Raw genomic sequence first — 17500 nt, 5'->3', positions numbered from 1 at the left:
GTGTTTAACTTTAGAGAGAGAGAGAGAGAGTTCTTATGTACATACTCTTACCTGTTTAGTGTTTAACTGTAGAGAGAGAGAGAGAGAGAGAGAAAGTGCTCTTATATAGCACAAACACCTTTTACCTGTTTAGTATTTAACTGTCTTTTTTTTTATTGAATATCCCAGAATGTTGTATAACAATAAGTCGAAGTACTTCTGCTTAAAATTCATTTAAAGCTTGCAATTTGTAACTACGAAGACATTGTAGGTAAAAGAGGTATGAATATAAGAATGGTAAAAAATGAGAAAGCATAAGACCTTTGTATATAATAGCATAGTCTTCACATTCTTTGTTTTTCAAATTCAGGCGAATCTCAGATACTTAATGATTTCTCAGTCATCACGTAACTGAGCTAGTGTTTGTATATATTTGAAAAAAGACGATTTCAAACTTAACAGACGTGTCAATTTATTTCTGGGACAAAACTTAACATTATCTTTAATTCATGATGGGCTTATATGAATAAGTAATAAGTAAAAAAGTATATTAACTTGCAAATTAAGCTTTCATTAAATTGAAGGCATATGCATGAAAATAATGTGATAAGTACAATGAATGAATAAAATTATACAAAAGTATGTCCCTAAAAATTAGTCCCATAAATTGAAAACAGTTAAACAATGAATGAAAAAGGGCATTTCACCTTCTGTCGCTATTAAAAGCATAAATGATAATGCAAGACTGCAAATAAAGGACAGTTTGAGACCCACAACTCCAACAGAATATTGATAATAAAACATTTAAACGAATAACCAGTGCTAAGTCAAACTATACGAAGCACGGAAAGGTAATATTCTAAAGTTCCCCATTGAAATGAGGATTGAACCGTTTTCTATCGTAGAAAACGGTTTTAGTAATAATTACGTTAGCAATATGATTTGTGTTTAGTGAAGATGATATTTTATTGGTTTTTTTAGCCCGGATGGTCTTCTCTCTCTCTCTCTCTCTCTCTCTCTCTCTCTCTCTCTCTCTCTCTCTCTCTATTATATATATATATATATATATATATATATATATATATATATATATATATATATCTATATATATATATATATATATATATATATAAATTCAAAATATAAACATTCATAGCTTATAAATAGTGACTCCTAATACAAGTTTCCATAAATATATATATATATATATATATATATATATATATATATATATATATATACATTCAAAATGGATAAACATTCATAGCTTATAAATAGTGACTCCTAATACAAGTTTCCACAAACACAATGCATGCTTGTATTTCAGAGAGAGAGAGAGAGAGAGAGTCCTAAAATCCAGGTATAATACATGTCTCTTGTACTGTATATGCATGGTCACTGTCTTTCACAATACGATGTGTTTATGAGACATTTATTGCCCAAACTGTTCGCCGGGGGTTCAGTTTTATATTGCTCAAATTGTTCCATTCAGGGGCAACTTCATTCTGCAAACACGAGGGTGAAATTATTCCACGAAGGAACCCACCAAGGGTATATTTAAGGGCATGGGGGGCATTCTGAGATTCTGCTCCCCTTATTAAACTTTTGAAGATGGTTACTTTTTTTTTTTCTTTTATAAAATTGACGAATACAAGTTGAGATATCTGTTTACTGATATTATCTATAACGTCTTATTTTATGAAATATACGTATATTTGTCACAGGCCCTTAAATTAGAGCATTTTGAGTAACTTTTATATATATATGTCTGTCTGTATATGCCTGTATGTATACACACATGCATATATCTCAGGACCTCATTTATGCATGCTGCTACTGCGTGGTGATTTTTATTAAAAAATAAGTTACAAGCTTTCAAGGACTGTCTGCCCTCATCGTCTAGTAGCGTGTATCTTTGTTTTTAATAATAGTCACCATTCTGTTTAAATGAGGTCCTGTTAAATGCACACACTCACACACACACACACACACACACACACACACACACACACACACACACACACACACACACACACACACCCTACCCCCTATACCCCATACCTTGGCCTTGACCTTTAATGTACTCATTTCTTCACAGGTAAGAGTCTGCACTGTCATAAACCTTTCATGAGATAAATTGGGTTTGTAAATCATTTACATAGAGAGTTTTATCATGGTATGTAGTATTCCTCTCTCTCTCTCTCTCTCTCTCTCTCTCTTCTCTCTCTCTCGTAGCAAAAGAATTCGGCTCAACAGAATAAAACTTGTGTTTGATCCCAAACAGGGTGAGAGAAAGAACACTTTGGGTGAGCCTTTGTTGATGTAAACAATGAATTAGGCACCTTGTCTTTACAAATCGTTGAAAGTCCTGGCTGGAGAGAGAGAGAGAGAGAGAGAGAGAGAGAGAGAGAGAGAGAGAGAGAGTACCTACGAGGTAATGCTCTCTCCAGAGAAGATAAACTATTTACAAGTCACTTCTCAGTCTTTTCCTAAATGATGAGTTGTTGAAATTCTCTCTCTCTCTCTCTCTCTCTCTCTCTCTCTCTCTCCAGTAAAAGGAGATTATAAAATTGCATACGTATCTGGTAAAAATGTAACCAGTGGATTCTAAATGTATTTGATGTAAGTTTTTGCAAATTGATATTGTTTCAATGTCACATCTACTGGCCAAGATGTCTCATTCAAATCTTCCAACGTTCCAGACTTCGACAACGCCTTCCGGTCCACGGATCAAGACCGAGACATCCCCTTCAAAACGAGGAGCCAGTTCATCCCGCCGGAGCCGCGCTCCGCGGAGGAGAGGCGCAAGAAGTACGACCAGGAGCTCGCCACCAACAAGATCGAGACGGGAGCCCACGCCATCTTGGCCCTGATGGACGAACCTTTCTTCGACGAGTTCGACCACGCGAAGGCCATCCTGAGTCTCGAGAGCAGGAGGAAGAAGGAGAAACTCCCTCCTCACTTTCTCAAGAGCCTCAGGCCCTACTTCCCCTTCTTTAGCAAATATTGAGAAATGGAGGTTTTTGTACATATTATTATTATTTTCATGACGAGTTGCCGTAGATTGTAGGTTTTTTTTTTTTTAAGCATTTTTACTCAGGCTGGGGATATGTGACGATGCTGGATTTATTTGAGAGAGATGTGTTGCAGATCGTGAGAGAATAAAGACGTATTTTTTTTTTGTATTCCTTGTATTTTTATTTTCTTGTATTTTTTTTTATTTTTTTGTATTCCTTGTATTTTTATTTTCATGCATTTTACAAAGTATTCTTAAGGCTGAACAATTGTTTATGAGGTGGTTCCTTCCCCTGAAAAAGGGTTTGAAAATATATATATATATATATATATATATATATATATATATATATATATATATATATGACACTGATTCATAAACACTGAATACCATATACTGTATACCATAAGACCACATAGATTATTTTATTCATTATTATGTTGAACGACTAAATAAATATTCTATCTGAATGCTGTTAGCACTGCGCTTTAGAAAATGGTGTTGGAGACGATTACGAATGAAAATACATGACTGTGTTTTATATTAAAACGTATATAAATATATTATATATGTGTGTGCGTGTTTCAAAGTAGGAAAGTTTGCATAATTTTACAGTGGAGTGGTACTCAACCTTATTAATTATAAAATATAAAGGTTATCATAAAGTAGATTCTTAAGTGAAAACATAATGTTGAATGTTAGTGTGTAATGTCGACCAGCAGATGTTTGTGAGATAAATAATACGAAAATTATAAGCATTTATTACAAATAACAATGCAGTTGTAATAATATAATCATATAATTTAAGGACGGCTGACGATTAACATTTTGTACGGTAATGTCATGCCTCTCTCTCTCTCTCTCTCTCTCTCTCTCTCTATATATATATATATATATATATATATATATATATATATATATATATATATATATATATATACGCATAGTTCATAATATCAACACAGATATATTATAGGCTTATGAATTTGCATACATACGGAAAAGTGAAGGTATGTTTCTTATGTCTAGTATTTTGAGAACAAAATTAAGAAAAAATATGTTAGAGCCTGCTCTGAGGGCTTTTTATCATGCAGCTTATACGAGTACTGTACTTTGTGATGTTTTATAATTATATTTGAAGTCGAAATTTAATAATACTCATCTGCAAGAGATACATCGGCCTAGGTCTTCGAATGCATTTAACCCCCAAGTTCTAGACCAGTGGTTCTTAACCTTTTTATTAACACGCCCCCCATCTAGGAGTGGTCCTTCCCCCCACGGCCCCCTTGCATCTGTGAATAAAGATTCTCTCCCAAATTTAAAGGAAAACAAAAAAAAAAAGAGAAAGAGAAGGGGTGTTTTTATTCTATTGGGAATGAATAAGTGAGATAATTGACATTGCTTAGCGACTCTTGTTAAGAGAATAATGAGTATAATTAGGGAATTTTTATTTTTCTATGGGGCTAGCGGGCCCCCACGGCCTGGAAATTGCTGACGCCCTCCTAGGGGGGAGGGCCCCCCCGTAAGTTTGAGAGCCACTGGCTAGACCAGTAATAGTTTCAACCTATGGTGTAAACATTCCTCAGGAGACTATAATGAATGAGTCAGTTACTTAATCTAGGTTAATATATTTCTTTAAATAAATTATCGTATTTTAGAATAACTACGAATAAATTTACGTACGAAGGGATATTTTGTAGTTTTTTTTTTTTTTTGTTAATTTAAGAAAGAGCCATCGTCCAATTCGATGACTTCCTCTGACAGATCCTTTGACGTAAACATTACCGTATTGGATCGTAAACTCTCGTCTATTCTTAATTAACTTATTTAAGTGCGTTTTTCGTACACGAAATTACTTTCCGTTACTTGATCGACGATTTAGTGCTTATCGGAGGAATTAAGGTCGCTTTAGCAACTGAGAAAAATCACCGAAAAGGTATGTAGGAATATATTAACTGGAGTAGTTTCTTTGATCCACAGGGTTTGACAAGAAACGTCAATTTCCACGTGTTATATACACGTATTTAGGCTGTGCTAATTAGTATTTAATAATATATCCTATCCTAGCTTTAAATGAGGCCGAACGTACCCCAATCGTTCAGCTTCTTAACTGAAAACTCCAATATTATTAGCTTATCCAGTCAGAATCTATTTTAATATATGTTTGGGTAAAGCTTTACTTTAGTTGCTCTACCGAATTCCCACCATTTTCCCACTGGGACAGGTTACTGTCTTTTTGGGTGGGTCCAGGAGGGGGTCAGTGCCCCCCCTGGCCAGTTAAGGGCACGTTGCCCCAAGTTAGGTTAGTTCTGGTTAGGTCAGAACCTGGCATTATAGGAAAGGTTATGTCTTTTTTTGGTGGGGTGCAGGGGTTGGGGGGTCAGATCCCTCCTGGCCGGTTAAGGGCACAAAGCCCTAAGTTAGGTTAGGTAGGTTAGATCTGGTTAGGTCAGGACCTGACATTATAGGAAAGGTTATGTCTATTTATGTATGAGGAACCTGTCCCTGTCGACGACTGGTGGGAATCAGGCTGCGCCACTAAAGTAAAGTTTTACCCGTATTTGATAAGGCTGTAGTTATTTTCCAACTGTCTTTGGGTGTAATGTGCTTTACTAAAGTGATTTGTCATCAGTTTGCTACCAGACACCCGTAGGTGTGTGCTCGGATTAAAATTTGCTGTATCAAGATACGTATATATCTTGTAGTTTGATCAGGATGTGGTAATAATGTGGTTTTGTGTAAATTGCAGTTTTATGGTGGCCTGATATATATATAGACCTGCTATAGGCCTAAGACTTTTACTTTGTTTTAGTTGTCAGTGGATTTCTAGGCTAGACAATCTGCTTTTTTGATGAATAGTTTGTGTGTCGAGAATTTGTTACTTTCGTGTACCCGTCATCCCACGTTTTGTGAAAACAGTTCGGTTGACGTCTTACAGTTGCCATCTGATAGTTGTCATGTAAATAACCTTCTGTTCCCCACAACCACACACCACCATTTCCCACAATGACATCCCACATTTCTCACACCCACACAACCTACCCCCCCCCCATATTGCAATGCTCCCTGACCTCCTAGGCCAACCATACATGGCCACTCTTCTGCTATTATCACTTTTTATTAATCAAGGTGGTTATGTTTTCAGTTTAGGTTGTCTGTTAGCAGGAATAGATAATTGATTAAATTTGAATGTTGATATGAATGCAGATTTGTGCAACTGAATGACTGTTTCATAGGAAGCAAGATCTTTACATATTCAAGTTTTAAGATGTTGTAACGGATGATCATGGAGTTTTAAGATGTTGTGACGGATGATCATGGTTATCAGTAGTTCTGTTTCTGTGATAAAGTGGTTCATTAATCAGATCATTTTGCTTGGGTATTCTAACCTGTATGCTTTACAGCCATAAATTGTACCTTGCCACGAGTGCACATGCATGCACACACTTACAAATTCTCACACATTTCGGTATACTATGCCATTTTTGGCCATGGAAGTGGGCAGACTATAGGACCAATTTATGCAATATGACTCTTAGACAGTGCAAAATTTCACTTAAAATTTCTGTTAAGAAATTTTGAAGCAGAATGTAGTGCAAGAAGCCTGCAGTATTAACCCCAGATGATAAATTTTTTGTCCCAGTACTAAGCATTGCTCAAGAATGTTGATTATTAAAGACCCCTCCCCCTCCCCCTCCCATAATACCTTATCAAATTGCCTTTCACCACTACCTGATTTTGTCTAGGTTATACCACCCAGAAAAAGTGTCTTCATTTGAACCCACCATTTGTGATCTTCTTAGTATTTCATTTTATGTCTGAAACTCCCAAAAGGATTCATTACCACTGCAAACCCAACCATAGTAGCCAGGCAGGCTTCAAATTTGGAACCAGTTTACTGGTAGTCCTTATATTTAGGCATCAAGTTTCTCCTCTTCTGTGTTTAAAATGCCTGATATTAATCAAATGGTCATTTTATTTTATAATTAGAGTTTTTTCATGGTTTCAATTCTAGAACATCATAGCCTACAGTAATTTTTAGGCTAAAATTCTGATGATTATTTCTTATTATTATACACCTTGCATATGTCATGAGACAATTTCCAGCTGCTTTTCTTGTAGCCTGTCCATTCTTACATTTGTAGTTGGTGTAATTTTTTTTTCTTATCCTACCTACATCCATCAAACAAAGTATGGAAACCGCACTGAAAGCAGGTTGTTGAGTGGAGAAAGCAAAAATAAAGGTGAATGGCTTTGAACAAGCATTCTTCCCTACATACAGTAGCATGAAATGCTGCATCTTGGATATAGTCCTAACCTAACCTAATTAAATCTGAACATACTAGGTCTATGTGGGTGGTGGCTTTAACCCACAGGACCCCAATCAATAGTCTTGATCAAAAGTTTTTCTTTAACTTAACCAAGTAAAGTGAAAGGCTGAGGTTCCCTTATGTGCAGTCCTGGCTACAGTTCTTGCTTTGTGGCCATTTTCTGGGGGCCTTCACACTCATTCTCATCACATTGAAGCTTGTCAGAAACTTGTGCAGTAGAGGCCTTTTTGTTCTTAGGTATGAGATGGAGTTCCAGAGCTGAATTTCCATTGTACTCCTCAGGAGTGGGGATGTACATAGTTGCTCTGTCACAGGCTGTTGAATTGAAATGGGAGTGCTATTCTGTACTTTAACGATAGGGTTTATGAGATTTGCTCTAAGTGTCCTCTAACTGGTTGAAAGCTGATGTCTCCACCAGGATGGAGCAGAGATACCAGTGTGCTTTTGGTGAAATTACATTTAAATACATTGAATGTGCCCAAGAAAGGCTGGACCCACTCTGTAAATAGAGGTACTGTACAATCAAATTCAGTCTTGGAAAAAAGTTGTCTTGATGCATTCGCCTTAAAATAGGTTAGTTATAATTTAACCCATGTAATTTACTGACTGAAAATACCCAGAATATATTCTTATATATATCATTATTAAAGTGTATCAAAGATTAGAAATTAACAAATCATCAATTGTCTCTTTAAGATGTTCCTAAGGTTCCTGCTTTCCCCACTATTTATAATTCCCCCTCAGGTTTCAGGAGGAGGGTTTTAAGGCACCAGATCCCTGGAAAACTTAAACTCCATGAATATCTCTTGACCTAAAAAGCCTTAAGTATTTATTAATTTATATACTGTACAGTATAATATTTCCTAGGGTAGGAGAATAGACAGTCTGTACCTCAACATACTTTGATACACAGTATACATACAGTACTGCAGGTCATGTTCTATACACACTAAACTATTAAATTTAGAAAACAAGGCTAATTGGAAAACATGACTTAAATCTTAAAAATCCACTCTTCTTATGCCATAAGTGGGACAGCTTATACAATAAGTTTTTTTTTTCCTGAAATTCTGTAGCATGTCAGTTATTGATAGTGACCCATCAATCCTTTATTAAGGCCTTGGCACGAAGGATTCTGTATCCTTTAATTTGCCCCTCCCTGCTGATTATTGTCTTATTTAAGGCCTCATGACAAAGGAGCCTTTATCGTATAGCTCTCCCTCCGTCTCCAAACTGATTACTGTTTTAATGATCAGTTTTCACATACTGTACAGAGTTCAGTAAATCTTGAAACATACTGTATATAGAGTGATTTAGGACTGCTGCTAATATGAGTCTGGATTGGTTTCTGTATCTTTCTGTACCCATTCCTCTCAACAGTACTAATGTCATCACAGCAGAATTGTCAGCACTGTTATCAGGAATAGAAATGCTAGTAATAAAAGCATGTTATATCAGAATTTCGTGATGTACACTGCCTCAAGAGAGGTACCATTATAGCTCTTGAGCTAGCCTACCCAAAAATATACAAGTACAACAGGTTCAAGTACCAGTTTTCATTTCTGATGTTATATTCATGGTAACTGTTTAAATGTTGGAGCCGTGGTCATGTAGGTATCAGAGGAAATTAGGAGTCTTACAGGGCAGCCTGATTGGACCATATCAAGGATAATCATTATTTCTTAGCTTCCTGTGATCAAAACCTGTTGTCATGGATGTGTGGAAGACTTTGATGAGTGAGCAGCCTAAAGACAATAAATGAAAAGCACAGCAACTAATTGCTCATTATATCAGCTATCTTAATAACACTCCAGGGTCACATTCTTTGACTCCCATAGGTCTCAACTGCAGTCATTATTCTTAAATAAAAAGTATGAATTGTGGTTATTCAACCCAGCCTAGGATCCCATGTCATGTAAGTGCTTAGTCTCAAGTCTCCTTTATGAAGATATCCTATTCACACCTAACCTAGGATTCTGTATCCTAGCCTGGCCTAGGAGTTTTACTTTCCTTGGGCATCCCCAATCCTGTCTAATGCATCGTAACCTAAGGATCTAAGGTTCAGTATCTTGCCCAGACCAGGGACCCATAGATATTACTTGAAGGTACAGGTAACCTATAGGTTTGGGTGTCAAATAATGAGGTATTTCCTGAAGGCTGTCATTTACAGTTATGTCATCTGTGATTGGATTTGTCATTTGGACTTGAAAAATGTTGGCAAAATGTTAAATTTTGGTTTTTGTCAATATTTGTTGAAAGCAAAAGAAAATTTGATATCATGCCAGCATATTTTGGATGGGTGGTCACTAGAGTTAGAAAAACATTAATAAAATGTTCAGTTTTGATTGCAGTCATAATTTTTAGAAAGCAAAATTATATTTGAGCTTTGTGTGCAAATGCACAGTTGCATGTCATGGTCTTTCATTCCTCACGCTGTTGGACTGTGGAAAAGTCTCCCTGAAGATGAAGTACAATTAGAACCTCAAAGGTTCAAGTGAAAATGCAATGGATTTTGTAAAACAATCACCTTGTATTCTCTGACATTGTATATTTTTGTTCAATATATTTATTAATTTCTTGTAAGAATCTTTTTTTTTCTTAACAATTGAGACCATGTTCTTTGGAAGAAGTTCATAGGAAAGAGATGTCTCCATAATTAATAATAATAATAATAATAATAATTGTATTTTACTAAAGTGCTTTTAAGATTGTTTTTCCATATTTTTGTATATTTATACAGTATATTATTTTATGATATTTTTTAAATATTTCAGCCCCCCTCCCCTAATTTCCCAGGAAAAAAATGAAAATTAGCAAAAATGCAATGAAAACAAATCAGATACTAAAAAAAGCCCATTAATTCATATACCTTGGGTACTGATATATCAGGCCAATGCAGGTGTTGTATATTACACAAACAGCAATGTGGGTGTGTACGTGTGTTTGTGTGTATATGTAGTCCAATTGTTTAGTATGCTTAGTCTTTTGTAGTTATCTATCTCTGTATATATTATATCAACTTTCTCAAATGTCTTTTGATTATATTATTTGAAAATGCATTCACTGTCGTTATCGTTTCGTTTACCTGTATAAAAGAAAATGGAGACGCGTAAAAGAACCGTAGAAAACGGAGGCAAATTCAAGCATGACTCAAATGTTCTGTCAGTCAACTGCGTTGGTTATTTTGTATGGTCAATGTTCTGTTGATTTTGCTTTGTGTTAAATGCGCTTTATATATATTTAATAGTGCTCCTTGGCATGTGCAAGTGAACTCTTTTGCTGATTTGTTAATGACGTTGTTTTTGTTAGTATTTATGTAACCATATTTTAAAATTCCTTTGTCGAAAGCAGTTTGAAAAGTTACCTAATCTCGCATGTGTTAAAACTCTCAGGAGTAGACAAACATTTTAACATTTTAAGCTGGGAAACTTCATAAAGTCAGGAGATCTGAGTAAGAAAAATATATACATTATAAATTATATATGTGTGTATATGTGTATTTATATATATATATATATATATATATATATATATATATATATATATATATATATATATAGCTGTTCCTATATAACAGCTTTAGACTGCTGTTTTATGATAATAAAATAATAATATTATTATTATTATTATTATTATTATTATTATTATTATTATTATTATTATTATTATTATTATTATTATTATTATTATTATTATTATTACTCCAGAGCCTGTTGAACTTACCTGTTCCAAGCCATTTTTTTGGACGACGAAGTTACTAACCTATTCCCTTTTCCACCTTGACTCTGAACTGCCACAGTCAACTGACCATCAGGTACATAATCAATGCCTAGGTCAGCAGAGGCATGGTGAATGTTCCAGCAAAAAAATGAGAGAATTAACATAAACTATAAATGTCATTAAAGATATGAGAGAGAGAGAGAGAGAGAGAGAGAGAGAGAGAGAGAGAGAGATGCATATGATTTCTTAAAATAATGATTAAATTCCTCACGTTATTCATTTCTCGCCTTTATGCAGACGAAGTTGATATTTGAAAGGAATAAAATGGCGTGTTCTTCTACTCCCGCAGTGGGGCACTTTCAATGTATGACTTTTTAAGACAGTGCCTCTCGAGCCAACAGCTGATTGCAGCTGCCAGTTAGTCATTTGTCCGTGATTTTTCCCGAAAAATTACAGCACGTAAGGCTGGTGGTGTCTAGATATTAGTTAGATGTAGAAAATTGACGTAAACTCGTGTCTTAAAAACGCAAACATTCCGATTGTTTTTATGAATGAAAACAATGGAAAATAGACGCCTTGGCAACTCGATCAGCTGATCGCGAGAAACACTCGCTCCCCCTTTCATGTGCGTGTTGCCTACTTCTAGCAGTGCCTGTCTGTCTGGTCGTGCAAACGAATGTGCCGCGTTTGTGTGTCCTCGCCTCGAAAGGAAAGTTTTCGATCGCTCTTCTCAAAAGACTTATGTTGTGTGTTTTGTGATGGTTTAAGAAAATAAACCAGTTTCTCTGTACGTTCGTCTCGAGACAAATGTTCTGTGGGTCGTTTCACGGTGACAAGGATATATGATAGCTGCATGCATTTCCTTGCTGTTAAAGGAATACCATTGTTTACCACTGTTCACTAAGGTAAGGTGTTTATTTGCATACCTGTTTATACATTTAGGCCTATATCTTGAATTATTAGAATTAGGAAGGGTAATCTTGCTATTGAATTCCTACCAGGGTTTCTTCAGCAGTGCGTGCAGTGAACTTTCTTATAATGTTGCTGCTTTTGCAATGCAATTGGCCATTGATATTCAGGAGAAATTCATCCTCTCTCTCTCTCTCTCTCTCTCTCTCTCTCTCTCTCTCTCTCTCTCTCTCTCTCTCTCTCGCTCTGATTGTATTCATTCGACCAGAATTGTTATAAGGCAATCATGTGTTAACATATCTTTTTTATTGTTGAGGCAAATCCATTACTAAAGAGTTCAATCTGATCTTTCTGTTTTTTTGTGTAGCAAAAAATTCTTCTCTCTCTCTCTCTCTCTCTCTCTCTCTCTCTCTCTCTCTCTCTCTCTCTCTCTCTCTCTCTCTCATTAGACTGTATCGAAGATAACCCTCTCTCTCTCCCCCCCCTCTCTTATTAGAATGTATCCGAGATATCTCTCTCTCTCTCTCTCTCTCTCTCTCTCTCTCTCTCTCTCTCTCTCTCTGTATCCAAGATAACCCTCGTCTGCCAACTGGAGTTTTAAATGTCGTTCCTGCACGCGAAAGCAGGTTTATGGCACTGTCTGGCAATGTTCCAGCAGTAAGCATCCACGTCTCGGACGCAGATATTAATGCTTGGCATTTATCAATGAGGCTTCTGAGCTGGTAACCGCTGTATTGTGCTCTGCACCCAATCCTCTTACAACCCCTTGAAGCAAAGGCTTTTTCTTATTCTTTTTTTTTTTTTTTTTTTTTTTTTAATAGGAGGTATTCACTGTAAGAAGTCAGTTGTTTAACAAGTGGAGGAACAGTGTTAATACTGACGTCCGGTTTAGATAAATCAGGGAAGGATTAGGGTCGATATTGACGTCTGGTTCAAATGAGTCAGTGAAGGAACAGGGCTAATATTGACCTCTGGGTAAGGCAGTGAAGGAATGAGCTTCATGTTGACGTCTGGCTTAAATCAGTCAGTGGGGGAACAGAGGTAATATTGATGTCTGCGTTAAATATATAGAGGAAAGGAATAGAGGTAATTCTGACGTCTGGTTTTAATTAGTAAGTGAAGGAACAGGGGTACTATTGACTCCTGGTTTTAATAAGTCAGTCAAGGAACAGGGCTAATATTGACCTCAGGGTAAGTCAGTGAAAACAGGCTTAATATTGACCTCTGGGTAAGTCAGTCAAGGAACAGGGCCAATATTGACGCCTGGGTAAGTCAGTCAAGGAACAGGGCTAATATTGACCTCTGGGTAAGTCAGGCTTACCCAGACGTAAGTATTATCCCTGATCCTTGACTGACTTACCAGACGTCAATCTTATCCCTGTTCCTTGACTGACTTATCCAGAGGTCACATTAGCCCTGTTCCTCGACTGACTTACCCAGAGGTCAATATTGGCCCTGTTCCTTGACTGACTTACCCAGACGTCAATCTTATCCCTGTTCCTTGACTGACTTATCCAGACGTCAATCTCATCTCTGTTCCTTGACTGACTTACCCAGAGGTCAATATTAGCCATGTTCCTTGACTGACTTACCCAGGGTGAGTCGGTCAAGAAACAGGGTTAATATTGACCTCTGGGTAAGTCAGTGAAGGAACAGGGTTAATATTGACCTCTGGGTAAGTCAGTGAAGGAACAGGGTTAATATTGACCTCTGGGTAAGTCAGTGAAGGAATAAGGTTAATATTGATGTCTGGTTGAGATAAATCAAGGAAGGAACAGAGTTAATATTGACGTCTGGTTTAAGTCAGTCAGTCAAGGAACGGGGCTAATATTGACCTCTGGGTAAGTCAGTGAAGGAATAAGGTTAATATTGACGTGTAGTTTAAATAAACCAAGGTAGGAATAGGGTTAATGTGGTTTTGAAAGCTTTGCAAACGTATGCCAGACGTAGATCTCTAATGAATTAGTTTTTTCCGGTTGCCATATGTCAAGGTTGGCCCCCTTCACTTTTTCTTTTTATTGTGGTTTGTGCCTAGCGCCATTTACCTGCATTAATAGGATGAGCCGGTATTTACAACCGAAGGTAAAAGGCCTCGTGTCTAAATTATGTTGAATGAGGTATTTAGACGTATTTTTGAATTTAGAGAACGGAAATGTTTAAGAAGAATTTAGTCCGTAGCGAAGTGATTTTTGTATTGTCTACGATCCGAGTGCGAAGTTTTAATTGACGAGATACGACATTCGCCTCTCTCTCTCTCTCTCTCTCTCTCTCTCTCTCTCTCTCTCTCTCTCTCTCTCATACAAGTACAAAGTTTTTTCTCTCTCTCTTACACAAGTAAAAAGTTTTAATTGACTGGATACGACATCCTCCTCTCTCTCTCTCTCTCTCTCTCTCTCTCTCTCTCTCTCTCTCTCTCTCTCTCTCTCTCTCTCTCTTCTCTACTCTCTTATACAAATACAGTCCTAATTGACGGGATACGACATTCTCTCTCTCTCTCTCTCTCTCTCTCTCTCTCTCTCTCTCTCTCTCTCTCTCTCTCTCTCTCTCTCTCTCTCTCAGAGACCTGGTTTATCTTGATATTGGATTGTGCTTAGACACTGCAATTTTTGTAGTTAAGATTTTTCCGTGAGAATATGATTTTATGATATTTCAATTTTATTTATTGTTTTGCTGCTCAAGAAAGTTCCATCAAGCGCGAGTTTGAGACCCTATCATCGTCAGGGTGCCAGATGACAGATAACGGCGTTGTTGATATCTAGGCACGTAAATGGCAACCTCGACTACTACTGTTTATTTACATTCAGCGCAAATCACCCGAAGCGCAACGCCGGTTAGTGTACGACACAAGTAGGTTAACTGTACAACCGGTTTTCTAAATCCAGTCTTCCTGGACGAGCCAGTAGGCTCCGTGTTTTTTCCTTTATTTTATTTTTTAGGCTTTGCTGAATTCTAATTGGCATTTGTTCCAGTTCGGTTCACTGTTACCTGTTTACATTTTGAAGTGGCGGGTCATTTATGTTTTTTGGGGGTGGGGGTGAGGGCCAGAATTAGTAGGATTTGGGAGAAGGGACTTCTGTAGTCAGTATTTTGTGCTTAGTTCTCTGATTTTAAGTATATATTTTACTGTATATGTATGTATATAATATTCTAAACAGAATATTTCTGTAATTGTAATCTTAGTGATACAGGAATATATATATATATATATATATATATATATATATATATATATATATATATATATATATATATATATATATATATATATATATATATATATATATATATATATATATATATATATATATATATATATATATATATGTATATATATATATATGTATATATATACCCTGTATCAAACAGATTATAGTTACAGGAAATATTCTAGATTCAGATTTGGGCACACTTGGTATATTATACAGCTGCCCCCGTGTGCACACCAATAAATGCCCATGTATTGCGGCAGAACCCCTTCGCTTTTAAAAGTGGTTTGATAACAACAAAAAATTAACCAGATTTGCTCATTCCCAGTTCGGTTTTTGCCCAAACTTGTAAATCAGGCTGTGACTTCTTTCCAGTGGCCCACTCCGCTGCATTTTTGCATTTTTCTTCAGTCTTCGTCTCCCTTTAGTTCATGCACCTCATCTCTGCTCTTTCTCCTCTTATACTATATTCTCTAGCCATGTCCAAACCACCCTCGCGTAAGCAATTGGAGATCAGAAGACTCATCGTTAGGAAAACTATTCCACATTTTGGTTGTAGCCTAGACATAACTCCCCCCATACGGTGCACTGTACGCATTAATTAAGGTCCTTTGCAGCGTCCCTGCGGCCCCTAGCTGCAAACCCTTTCATTCCTTTTACTGTACCTCCGTTCATGTTCTTTTTCTTCCGCCTTACTTTCTGCAACCCTCAGGTAACAATTGATTCATAGTGCAACTGTGAGGTTTTCCTCCTGTTACACCTTTCAAACCTTTAGCTGTCAATTTCCGTTTCAGCGCTGCATGACCTCCTAGGTCGTAGCTCTTGGCCTCTGGCCTAAATTTTATATTCCAGTTCCAATCCTTAGCAAACTGAGTAGCATTAAACCTGAACACCATATTGTTTGGAAGCTTGAATTTCAAGTCAGTGGACCTTGTGGGCTTGTACCATATGAATTGGGTTCATCTTCTGAATAATAATAATAATAATAATAATAATAATAATAATAATAATAATAATAATAATAATAATAATAATAATAATAATAGTAATAGTAATATTCTTTGGAAGCTTGAATTTCAAGTCAGTGGCCCCTTTGGTGGGCTTGTTCCATATGAATAGGGTTCATCTTGAGAATATAATAATAATAATAATAATAATAATAATAATAATAATAATAATAATAATTTTTGGAAGCTTGAATTTCAAGTCAATGTCCCCTGTGGTGGGCTTGTTCCATATGAATAGGGTTCATCCTCTGAATAATAATAATAATAATAATAATAATAATAATAATAAACTACACACAGTTTGCTGCAGCAATAGCAGCCTGCATCTAACGCTGCAAGAAAAAAACAGGCTGCGTCCCGTAGGTCAGGCGAAAAGGGTCGTAGAAGGACGCGGAGGAAATAACAGATTAAGCGCAAAGCAAAGGTAAACACCGTGAAATTCGATACCCAGTCACATCCGGGAGACTGGGTTCCCCAAGTCCTTTCAGGTGGCTAGGTTATATATATTTTTTTCTTTTTTTTTTTTTGGCTTGTCAGAGTAAAAGTAATGTTTGTGTAGGTTTGTGCTGTTCAGTTTGATTTTGATTGTGGGTTATTTTGAATTTTTTTAGAGGGAATATGTATGTAATTTATATTATGTATATGTATATATATTTATATGTGTATAAATTGTATTAATGCACAGAACAGTTGTGTAAGTGATAGTGTTAATGTAATATAAATATAATATATATATATATATATATATATATATATATATATATATATATATATATATATATATATTTATATATATATATATATATATATATATATATATATATATATATATATATATATTATATATATATGTGTATACACACATATATATATATATATATATATATATGTGTGTGTGTGTGTACACAAACATATATATACTGTATATACATACATATATACACTGTATATGTTGAGGCCTCGAAAGCTTGTTGACAAAATAATATTCTGTTTCAGATGTAGGTTACTTATTCAAATGTGTTCAGTGAGCATGTTACAATAGCACAGTTGAAAGATATATTTACACAGCGCCTTACCAAGCAATAACAGTATGAATCACTTCCGTATAATAAAAGAAAAACGTATACTTACAGATATCTCACGGTTTTTTATTTTTTTAGAAGTCCTTGCATTTATGGTAAGATTGCGGTTTCCGATAAACTAAATAAATCTTAGTCAAGGATATCGTGAAGCTGTAATTTTTGTAATGCCTGATGATTGATAAAATAACTTTATATATATATATATATATATATTACCCCATACAAAAATGGGAATAAAAGCACGTTAAAA

General features: G+C 35.8%; 2 protein-coding genes across 4 annotated transcripts in view; both read left to right on the top strand.

Moving 5' to 3' along the window:
- LOC136836499 (uncharacterized) overlaps nucleotides 1-3159 on the top strand; it is a 61608-nt gene extending 58449 nt beyond the window's left edge. The window contains exon 3 of the mRNA XM_067100846.1: nucleotides 2682-3159. Coding sequence (XP_066956947.1) covers nucleotides 2682-2989 — 308 coding nt within the window. The 3' untranslated portion in view covers nucleotides 2990-3159. The remainder of the gene's footprint in view (nucleotides 1-2681) is intronic.
- A 1585-nt stretch (nucleotides 3160-4744) lies between these two features.
- The window catches only part of LOC136836687 (sphingomyelin phosphodiesterase-like), a 134818-nt gene continuing 122062 nt past the window's right edge, over nucleotides 4745-17500 (top strand). For 2 of the 3 annotated variants that reach the window (XM_067101173.1, XM_067101175.1), the window contains exon 1: nucleotides 4745-4931. The gene's annotated coding sequence lies outside the window, so the exon portion shown is untranslated. Of the gene's footprint in view, nucleotides 4932-11693; nucleotides 11952-17500 lie in introns of those variants that run through there. The other variant, XM_067101174.1, reaches the window with a different exon arrangement.

The sequence above is a fragment of the Macrobrachium rosenbergii genome, chromosome 56 (assembly GCF_040412425.1).
Source record: "Macrobrachium rosenbergii isolate ZJJX-2024 chromosome 56, ASM4041242v1, whole genome shotgun sequence".
Taxonomy (NCBI): domain Eukaryota; kingdom Metazoa; phylum Arthropoda; class Malacostraca; order Decapoda; family Palaemonidae; genus Macrobrachium; species Macrobrachium rosenbergii.
Note: the sequence above shows the minus strand (reverse complement) of the source record. Positions and strands in the feature narration are given on the sequence as shown.